Genomic DNA, 11,025 nt, shown 5'->3' with positions numbered 1-11,025 from the left:
AAGGCAGCAGGCGAGGGGGCGAATAGAACTAGATAGGGGCAGGGCAGTGGGGCATGCACACCTTTAATCCCAGCACTTGGGAGGCAGAGGCGGGCAAATTTCTGAGCTCGAGGCCAGCCTGGTCTACAGAGTGAGTTCCAGGACAGCCAGGGCTATACAGAGACACCCTGTCTTGGGAAAAAAAAAGAAGGAGGAGGAGGAGGAGGAGGAGGAGGAGGAGGAGGAGGAGGAGGAGAAAACGAATTAGATAGGGTTTGAGGGATAAAGGGCTGGGTTTTTGTTTTGTTTTGTTGGTTTTTGTTTGTTTTTATTCCTGAGCATGAAGAGAAACCTTGGGAGGTGTTCAACTCAGAAATGAGGTGTGGCTGGGCCAACAAGACCTCTCGGAAATAAAGGTACTTGCTGCCAAGCAGGACGACCCTAGCTTCATCTCTAGAATCCAGAGTAGAAGGAGAGAACTGACTCCCACAGGTTGTTCTCTCATCCCCATGGGCGCACACAAACGTTTTTGTTTGCTTTTATTTCGTTTATTTAAGTAAGGAGCTGTAATAGGTTGGTCTGGATTCTAGCTGGAAAGAGAGAAGCCAATGAGTTGGTTGTGTCCCTCAAGTGTAGTAGGTAACCAGGCTGGGTCACAGTGGTCAAGTCACCTCTCACCTGGACCAGAGCAGCCTTACAACTCTGGTCTATGGCTCCCCCTCACACACACACCCCGCCCCCATATCCCTCCTGGCCCTGCCTCTGTGCAGGTTCCTCAGGAATGTTTCTAAACCCTAATTGGATCACATGACTCTCCTGCTTAAAATCTTCTCAATGGCTCCTCAGTGCTCTCAATTGCAGGCTCAGCTGGCCACAGTCCTTGCACGGGGGTTGAGGCTTCTCTCTGACAGTATGGCCACCATGGACGCCCCAATCCAAGACTGCAGATGACACCCCCAAGTAACAGCGCCCTTGTTCTGTTCTGTTTGAAAATTTTCCTGTTTACCCATTTCTACATTTGTTACTTTCCTTCCTTTTCCCCTCTCCCCTTTTGCTGTTGCTTGCTCATTTGTTTATTTGAGACTAGGGCTCACCACATAGTCCAGTCAGGCCTCAAACTCCTTATATCATTACACTATGGAATTTTGCCCAGTCTCTGTCTCCTAAGGGAGGGGATCGCAGGTGCACACAACCATGCCTTTCCCCTCTTAAAAAATAATTTATTTTTATCTTACTGTGTTTTGCCTGCCTGTATGTATGTATGTGCACCCCACGTATGCTTGGTTCTGGAAGCCAGAGGAGAGTGGCAGGTGGAGTGTTATAGAGGGATTGTGAGCTGCTATGTGGGTGCTGGGAACCTGATCCAGGTCCTCATCAAGAGCAGTTAGTGCTTTTAACTGCAGAGCCATCTCGTCAGTCTCCAAGCTGCAGACAGGAGCACATGCAGACTTAGCACAGGTGGCTTTTGTATTGTTCTCTTCCATGCGACCACTTGGAAAACCTCCGAATTTCCACACAGTAAGCTTCTTCCTCTTTTGTTTTTTGTTTTTTTTTCAGGGATACAAGATTCCTCTGGGTCATGATTTTATTCCTCTGATCTCTTACCGAGCCATTCACAGTGATTTCCAAGACTGCCACAATATAGACTAGCCAGAGAGCTCAGTCAGTACAGGCACTTGTCCCCAAACCTAACCACATTTGATTCTAGGACAGGACCCACATCATAGAAGGAGAGAACTGACCTTTGAAAGTTATCCTCTGACCTCCATATATGCACTATGCTGTGTGTGTACCTGACATACATAAATAATAAATGTAATAGAATTTAACTGCATTTGATTTATTTTTATTTATTTAGCAATATGCCCCTCTGTATGGATGTGCTCAAAAGACAGAAGGTGTTGGAACTGAAGTTACAGGGAGGGTAGGCCCTTGACTGGGTGCTAGGAACCAAACTCTGACCCTCTTAAACAGCAACAAACACTCTTAACCACTGAAATGTCTCTTCAGCCCTATACATTTGTATTTGTTTATTTAATATGTATATGTGATTGGGTGTTTGTGTGTGTGCATGTACATTTGTGTCTGTGTGTATGTGTTTTTATGTATGTGTGTGTTTATTGTATGTATGGGTGTGTGTGTTTGTATGTATGTGAATGAATGTGTGTTTATGTTTATATGTGTGCATGTGTATGTGTGTGCAGACACACAGGTGTGGAAGTCAGAGGCCAACCCACAGGAATCGATTTGCACATCTCTTTCTACTCTGTGGGTCCTGGATAGCTAGTTCAGGTAAGGCACAAGTCAGGTGCCTTTGCACTGCCATCTTGCCAGCCCAAAATACATACACCGAATTTTTTTAAAAAGAAAAAGAAAGCAGCCGCTACGAACCTGGCACAAGTATAATATTGCATGTTTCTGGTTTCTCAAGGGTAAATTCCTGAAATTGCTAGCATGTTAAAGCTTTCCAAACCTCTACTCACCCCAGACACATACAAAAGGAACAGTTTACCCAGCCTCTTACCAACAATGTTTGGCATGAAGTTAACCCGAAAGAAAAACAACAGTGTAACGCAGTAGATTCCTGCAACCAGCCTTTTTCTCCATCATATATACTTTGAAATGTGGCCCATATAGCAGGCTGAAACATTAAAACTCCAAGTTCCAGAAACATAGTTGCCAAGGAAAACTAGAGGAATGACATTCACTCCCATTGAAAGCCAGATCACTGTCTCTTCCATCCCCTGCATTCCCACAACACTTTACCCAAGACAGAGAGCTTCCCTTGTCACACCATCCGTGACTGACTCTTGTCTGTCCCTTTTCATCATAGTATGAATATTGCCTCTATCGATCCAGCACCAAGGACAGAGCCAGCTCACAGTAGGTGTTCTGATAAAACTGGTCGGGTTGTGATCCTGGGGCTTACCATAAAGGGGGAAACTGAGGCTCGGAGAAGAGAGAATTGCTTGCCCAGGCAACCAAGAAGACAATGAGAGTAAGGCTCTAGAGGTGGGTGCACTCTCAAGTCTGTGTCACTCACTGCTTCTTTCATCTCCATCTCTGCCTTCTTCAGACCCAGCAGCCTAGCACAGTGCCTGGCACCGGCAGGGCTTGATAAAATGCCTGTTTGTTGAAAGAATGAATGGGAAATGGAGGAGGGGTGGAAAGCAGGATCCAGAGTTCTAGACTTGCAGCCCCTCCTCCTCTGAGGGTCCAAAGGACAGGCCTTCAGCCCCCTCCCCTCCCGGGATCCAGGAGCTGCAGCGCCCTCCTTCTCTGCCCCCCGAGGTCCCTGGCCCTCCGCTTCCGGCTTCTCGGCCAGTCTTTCCTCTTCTGGCCTCTGACCAAACACCGGGTTTCCGGGGGGAAGGCTTAGGCTGTAACACCGAGCCCAGCCTCCTTCTCCACCCCCACCCCCTCCCACCACGCTCAACCCCCTCCCTCTCCGCCACCACTGTCCGCGATCGCCCGGCCGCAGGGAAGGAAGAAAGGAGCGCAGGAGGTGGAGGTAAGACCGGCTCCCAGAGACTGGGGCGAGCCCCAGGCCCTGCGCAGAGCTATCTGCAAGGCCTCGACCCGCTGCCCTAGTTCTGCAGATCATACCCACCCGGAACAGATAGACCCCTCTTGGACCTAGAGCCCCCGACAGCCGGCAGGTTCCACGCCCTCCCCGGACACCACGCCCGGCCAGGGGTCTGGCCACACAGCCTTCTCTCTGGGGATTTTCTGCAGCCCAGCTCTCAGTTCCCTCCTCCCCCTTGTCTTGTGAGCCAGGGCCCCTTACCCAGCTCCTTCCTTCACCCGACTCAGAGGCTGCGTCTACCTGCAAGAGTCTAGTTCGCCTATCTTGTTCTATCTGAGACCCAGGAGTCCTACCCTTCAGTCTTCTTGCCTGAGACCCAGGGATCCAGGAATCAGCCCTTCTTCAAACCCAGGAATCCAGGTCCCAGTCCTCTTCCCTTAGACCCAGGAGCCCAGACCCCAGCCCTCCTCCCTCAGACCCAGGAATCCAGACCCCAGCCCTCCTCCCTCAGACCCAGGAATCCAGACCCCAGCACTCCTCCCTCAGACCCAGGAATCCAGACCCCAGCACTCCTCCCTCAGACCTAGGGGCTTAAGCCCGGCTACTCCCTGGTTCCTCCCAGCCCCTGACTTCTGGACACATACACTTTTTATTTCCAGGGCCTCTTGACTTTGAATCCCACCCTACTTGGGCCCCGAGGGTGGACTGGTTCCCAGCCCCTCCAGGAATGTTCAAGCTCCAGGGCACTAGAGCAAAATCAATTGGCTGACTTTGTCTCCCTGTGTCTCCTCTGTATGTCTCTTGTTCTGTCTTCCTGACCGTTCCCACCTCTTGATATCTATGTTTTCTTTCTCTCTATCTCTCTCCTTTGTATTTCTCCTGGACTTTGATTCCCTTTCCTACTTCTCCACAACTCTCTCTTCTCCTTCCCTGTCTCTATCCTCTTCTGCCTCTTCACCACCTTCCTCTCCCGCCTCTCATCTGTCTCTTCTGGACTGTGGATCTACCCCATCCCTGTACCTCTGCTCTCCTCTTCACCTCACCCCACATCTTTCATCTCTTCTCTCCACCCCTACCTCTCCCCCCTTTCCCCACAGGCATGGATCCACAGCCCCCTCCACCTGCCCAGGGCAGCCCACCTCACCGTGACCGTGGTCGAGGCCGAGGCCGTGGTCGTGGCCGTGGTCGAGGCCGTGGTCGTGGCAGAGGGGGTGCCGGAGCCCCTAGGGCACCTCTGCCCTGCCCCACCTGTGGTCGCCTCTTCCGCTTCCCTTACTACCTGTCTCGACACCGTCTGAGCCACTCGGGCCTCAGGCCCCATGCCTGCCCCCTGTGCCCCAAAGCTTTCCGCAGGCCTGCCCACCTTTCCCGCCACCTTCGTGGCCACGGGCCCCAGCCCCCGCTGCGCTGCGCTGCCTGCCCACGCACCTTCCCGGAGCCAGCCCAGCTCCGGCGCCACCTGGCCCAGGAGCACGCAGGTGGCGAGGTGGATCTGTCCACGCAGAGGGCAGTGAAGGAGGAGTCCGAGGCCAGTTGGGGTTCGCAGGACGAGGGCGTGGAGCAGCCCGCCACGGTGGCGGTGGCTGGGGCCGCAGAGGAGGCGACCGCACAGTGGCCGGAGACGTGGCCCGCAGGGGACCCTGCTCCTGCGGCTGCCCCGACGAGTACGGATCCTCGGGAATCGGAGGCCGAGGAGGCCGAGGCCGGGGCAGCGGAGCTAAGGGCAGAGTTGGCACTGGCCGCGGGGCGACAGGAGGAGAAGCAGGTCCTTCTCCAGGCCGACTGGACGCTGCTGTGTCTCCGCTGTCGCGAAGCCTTCGCCACCAAGGGGGAACTCAAAGCCCACCCGTGTCTGCGCCCCGAAGGCGAACAGGAGGGCGAAGGAGGACCCCCGCCCCGCCCCAAGCGACATCAGTGTTCCATCTGCCTCAAGGCTTTCGCCAGGCCCTGGTCCCTGTCGCGTCACCGGCTAGTCCACTCCACCGATCGGCCTTTTGTGTGTCCAGACTGCGGCCTGGCCTTCCGCCTGGCCTCCTACCTCCGCCAGCACCGCCGCGTCCATGGCCCACTCAGCCTGCTGGCCCCGTTACCCGGGGCTGGCAAGAAGGACGACAAGGCCTCGGGTGGAAGGAACTCAGGGAAAGGGCCCGAGGGGGGCGAAGGGGCAGAATGTGGGGGTGCATCGGAAGGGGGCGAAGGCGGGCAGAATGGAGGAGATGCCACCCCAGCCCGGCCTCCGGCGGGGGAGCCACGTTTCTGGTGTCCTGAGTGTGGTAAAGGTTTCCGACGCCGGGCACACCTACGCCAGCACGGGGTCACCCACTCCGGGGCACGCCCTTTCCAGTGCGTGCGCTGCCAGAGGGAGTTCAAGCGACTGGCGGACCTGGCCCGTCACGCTCAAGTCCACGCTGGGGGTCCCGCCCCGCATCCGTGCCCCCGATGCCCACGCCGCTTCTCCCGCGCTTACAGCCTCCTGCGCCACCAACGCTGCCACCGCGCCGAGCTGGAGAGGGCTGCAGCGCTGCAGGAACTCCAGACCCAGGCCTCACAGTCGCCCCAGCCTCCGCAGCCGCTTAAGCAGGAAGCAGAAGGGCTCCCTCTGCCCATCGCCCACATCAAGGAAGAGCCTCCTTCACCTGGCACCCCACCCCAGTCCCTGCCGGCTCCTCCTGTCTTTCTCAGCGCTTCCTGTTTTGACAGCCAAGACCATTCAGCCTTTGAGATGGAGGATGAGGAGGTGGACAGCAAGGCCCACCTACGCGGATTGGGGGGCCTGGCCTCCTGACCTTCACATCCATCCTCCACCCTTCCAATTGAGCTCCCATTTTGCAGTAAGGAAGAGGGAAGCTGAAGGAGAGAAACCTCCCCTGCCTACCCCTGAGCCCTGGGTTACTCACCTTCTCCTTTACCCACCCCTAGATCCCTGATGCTGGTTAGAACTTTTCACTCCAACACGTGTCTTAAGTAAGGCAGGACGAGGCGGAGGACATTTAGCCAGAGGATAGAGACTGCCGGGTTTGTCCCAGCCCGCCCACCCCTGTTACAAACACTGGACACCAGCACCTCTTTGGAACTGCCAGACCCTGGGGGTTCCGAGTGCGAAAGCACTGCACCCCCCCCCATTCCTCTGTCTCTGTGAATAAATGTGAGTTCGTGCAACCCCCGAGTGAGGCTGTCTGTGGTGATTGGGTGAGTCAAGATTTACCACCCCCACTTGGGTTCGGAACAAGGTCATTCATACACCAGATCCCAGGAGCATGGCTGATATCAATCATGCAAGAAGTCTGTGGGCCCTGGATTGAGAAGAAAGACTGTACTAAGACGGGGTACCATGATGGCTGTCCTCAGGAATCCCTTCCTGCAGTTTAGCCTATCAGCATGGTATGCACTGTTTGCATTTGTAGGGCAGATTTCTAGGCACTGAAAGTACTACTCAATGTGGGAAGTCTACAACTCCCTTTCTGAGAAAGCTCTAGATGTTTCCCAAAATTTCCATTGCAATTCTGAAGGTACCGATAGATTCCATTTTCCTGGGAGAAATCCAAGTACCAGATATGTTCTCTATTGGGTGTGGGGATCCACAACTGTAATCCCAGCACTTAGGGAGTGGTCAAAACAAGGATGTGAACTGACAGCAACGAGTGACACTGTGGCTCCATAGCCTGTGCTCTTAGCCCTTATTCTGTGAGTTATCCTTATCTTCTTTCTTCCTTCTTTCATGCTGGGATGCATGCTGGGATGCCTCCTAGAGCCCTCACATTGTGCAGGGCTTTGTCATGGGTGTGTTTCATTTTTCTGTTAAGGAAACACAATCCTTTCTCAATCTGTGACTTTCACTCTAGTGAGGGGACATAGACAAGGAGATGGAGAAAAGCTTCTTAGGGGGCCATGTGGTGGTTCAGCGGGTAAAGGCACTTGCAGCTGAGTTGAGGAACTGAGTTCCATACCAGAGACCCAAATGGTGGAAGGAGAAAATTGACCCCTACAAGTTGTCCTCTGACCTCCACATGCTAACAGTGATGTGTGTGCATGCATTCTATATACAATCTCACACATATACATGCACACAAAATAAATGTAAGAAAGCATTTTCTTAGGAGCTAGACAGAGAAAGATGGTACAGGACAAAGTGGGTAGGAAGCACAGGTCCATAGAAGTAGGGTCACTGGGAATGTGACACCAGTCACCGCCCATTGAGCTTCCCAGATAGCCATCCTCTGTTATCCACCCATCCATTGTATGTTACCCATCTATTTGTGATGGCTGTTCTTGCAGTCATCATTCAACCATCTCTCTACTCTATCATCTATTGGCATCTTGTGGGACTGTGAAAGGCAGCCTGTTTTCTGATTGAGCTAGGTTAAAACCCTGGAGACCCATCAGATAACTCTGCAAGGGACAGAAGGAAGTTTGCCACGCTCCCAGACACTAGGCTCCTGACTCGAGGCCTCAGCTCCATAATTCTGGGGCTATCAGTCAACCCCAAGCCCCTGGTATTCTGTCTGGACTCCACCCCTAAAGTTACCTGGCAATAGCCAGGTAGGCTGGCCCTCCATAAAAGGGGCTGCTTGCCCCCTCCTCCCTCTCTTACTCTCTTACTTACTCTCTTACTCTCTGACTCTTGCCTCTCTCTCTTGCCCTCTTGCTCCCCTTCTGTCCCCATTCTCTTCCCTGCTCTACTTCTCTCTCTCTCCCTCTCTCTCCCTCTTTCTGCCTCTACTACCCTCTTAGCTCCCCTTCCTGCCATTCTCATCAGGATCTGCCGCGCTGGAGCAATGGACCAGGACTTCCTCTAAAGAGCCCCATGTCTAACCTCCCACAGGAGGCCTCTCTGAATTCTCAGCCACGGTCACTCTGCAAGCCAGGCAAGACCCCCAAGCAAGGGTAGGACACTCTCCTCCCACCCTTTTCCCTTTGGCCTGGCCTAGTGCCAGCCCACAGGCCTCACTTTGTTTTCAGCTCTTCCACGACATCCAGCCATGTCCAAGAGTCTGAGAACCTGTCATCCTCAGCCCACCCTCCTGAGAGGGGTCCTGCAGCTTCTCACAGCCCAACGCCCATCTGGTGGCAGACTGGGGTGCACGTAGTCAAACTTCCCTCGTCTGCATCCATGAACGGCCCTAGCTCTGTGGCAGGCCAGATGCAGAACACCATTTTAACCCACAGCATCTCTCTATCATCCATCCATCTATCCATTCATCCAAAACCCATTCATCTTCTATTCATTATTCACCTATTTCATATCCATTTACTCATTCATCCCTTTTAATCCATTGACATCTATTCATTCTCCATTTATCTATCTACCATCATCCACCTACTGTTTTTTTTTAACTTAAAACCTTATATTAGAGAAATTTGAAATTGTAGTCATGCGAATAAGAATGGCCCCCATAGTCTCATAATTGGAATACTTGGTCTCTAGTTGGTGGAATAGTTTGGGAAGGACTGGGAGGTGTGGCCTTGTTGAAGGAGGTGTGTCACTGGGAGTGGGATTTTGATGTCTTGAAAACCCTTGCCATTTCCAGTTGACTCTCTGCCTCAGGCCTGTAGATCAGGATGTGAGCTCTCAGCTACTGCTCCAGCCACATGCCTTCCTACTGCCGTGCTCCCCTCCATGATAGTCATGGACTCTTAACTCTCTAAAACTGTAAACTCCAAATAAATGCTTCCTTTTATAAGTTATCTTGATTATGATGTCTTATCAAAGAAAAGTGACTAAGGCAGCAATTCACAGAGAAGTTATGTTAAAAGTATAGCATTCTCAGGCTGGAGAAATGGCTCAGAGGTTAAGAGTACCAACTGCTCTTCCAGAGGTCCTGAGTTCAATCCCAGCAACCACATGGTGGCTCACAACCATCTCTAATGAGATCTGAAGCTCTCTTCTTGTGTGTCTGAAGTTGACTACAGTGTACTCACATACATAAAATAAATACATTTAAAAACAAGTATAGCATTCTCATGCATCTATCTTTTTTTTATATTTATTTATGTATTTATTTAATGTATGTGAGTACCCCGTAACTGCCTTCAGACACACCAGAAGTGGGCATCAGACCCCATTACAGATGGTTGTGAGCCACCATGTGGTTGCTGGGAATTGAACTCAAAACCTCTGTAAGAGCAGTCAGTGCTCTTAACCCCTGAGCCATCTCTCCAACCCCTCATGCATCTATTTTTAAAGAAAACTTTATTTAAATCAATTTACAATTTACATTTATTTATTTACATATAGTGTGTGTGTGTGTGTGTGTGTGTGTGTGTGTGTGTGTGCAAGTATGCCCAAGTATGTGGGCACATGTGCCCTAGCATGGTATGGAGGTCAGAGGACATCTTGCAAGACCAGTTCTCTTTCTCTCTCTCACCCACTGGAGTCTCTGAGGTTGGAGACATATCATCAGGGTGGGCTGCAAGTACCTTTATTTCCTGAGCCATCTCACTGACCCCAAACTCTACTCTTTTAAACATAGAGCCTTGTTCTAGACAAACACCCTACTGCTGAGCCACACCTCCAGCCCTTTGCTGGCGGGTTCTATGGATGAACAGTATCCCCAATTCTCTCACTTCAAAACAGATTTGTCTTGTGTCCATGTGGCTCTCTGTGTGTGAGCACATGGGTGTAAGTGTGCCCGGGGGCCAGGAGAGGGCGCTGGATCCCCGGAGGCTGGAATTACAGTGAACTGTTTTCTCTCCTTTCTCATGGTTTCTCTATCTGTTTCCATCTCGGTCTTTTTCCTATCTCCTTACCTCTATTTCTTCTTAGCATCTTCAGCAAGAGCAACAATTGCTCTTAACCACTAAGCAATCTCTATAGTCTCTCTTTTCAAATTTTATCTTAACTCCTTTTTTTTAAGATTTATTTATTTATTTTATGTATGTGGGTACACTGTAGCTGTACAGATGGTTGTGAGCCTTCATGTGGTTGCTGGGAATTTAATTTTTAGGACCTCTGCTCGCTCTGGTCAATCTCACTTGCTCGAGTCAACTCCACTCGTTCAGTCTCTGACTGCTCCGGCCCAAAGATTTATTTATTATTATACGTAAGTACACTGTAGCTGACTTCAGACGTGCCAGGAGAGGGCATCAGATCTCATTACGGGTGGTTGTGAGCCACCATGTGGTTGCTGGGATTTGAACTCAGGACCTTCAGTGGCCGTGACTGCTGTTTCTCTTAAATAAGTCAATAAACATGTACACATGGGGAAGAAAGATGTGGTAATGAAGCTCCTAGTAGAGATGGAAGTTTCTAGAATAATCCGTTGTTTATAGAATGGACAACACAACAAGGAAGTGTTGTCCATTCTCCCTACATTCTAGTTTACTTATTTATCCAATCATTTCTGTGCATCAAGTTGATCTCAGGGGCATTGGTTTATAGGTTGGGCAGTGTGTTTTATAGGTCAGATGGTGTGTTATAAGGTGAGTGACATTAGTCTGCCTCCAAGTTATTTATTTCCTTGAACCTTACCTGTTCTGATACAGGTGCAGACAGAAAAACAGAGACCACAGTGATCTGGACT

At 51.3% G+C, this 11,025-nt stretch overlaps 1 protein-coding gene across 2 annotated transcripts; it reads left to right on the top strand.

The window, feature by feature from the left end:
* Positions 1-3,256: 3,256 nt before the first annotated feature.
* Znf579 (zinc finger protein 579) lies at positions 3,257-6,671 on the top strand. Of its 2 annotated transcripts, XM_031385196.1 has the most exons (3): positions 3,287-3,490; positions 4,603-6,336; positions 6,425-6,671. In XM_031385196.1, exon 2 carries the CDS (start codon positions 4,605-4,607, stop codon positions 6,288-6,290), a length of 1,686 nt encoding a protein of 561 aa, XP_031241056.1. In that variant the 5' UTR covers positions 3,287-3,490; positions 4,603-4,604; the 3' UTR covers positions 6,291-6,336; positions 6,425-6,671. The 2 variants fall into 2 exon arrangements, 1 of the variants encoding a protein (XP_031241056.1); XR_004122876.1 differs by lacking the exons at positions 4,603-6,336; positions 6,425-6,671 and adding an exon at positions 3,757-3,956 and having other exon boundaries at positions 3,257-3,490.
* The last annotated feature ends 4,354 nt before the right edge of the window (positions 6,672-11,025 follow it).

The sequence above is a fragment of the Mastomys coucha genome, unplaced genomic scaffold (genome assembly GCF_008632895.1).
Source record: "Mastomys coucha isolate ucsf_1 unplaced genomic scaffold, UCSF_Mcou_1 pScaffold21, whole genome shotgun sequence".
Lineage (NCBI taxonomy): Eukaryota > Metazoa > Chordata > Mammalia > Rodentia > Muridae > Mastomys > Mastomys coucha.
Note: the sequence above shows the minus strand (reverse complement) of the source record. Positions and strands in the feature narration are given on the sequence as shown.

Coding starts and splice junctions, on each gene's coding strand:
- Znf579 (XM_031385196.1), top strand. CDS start 4,605: ATGGATCCACAGCCCCCTCCACCTGCCCAGGGCAGCCCACCTCACCGT.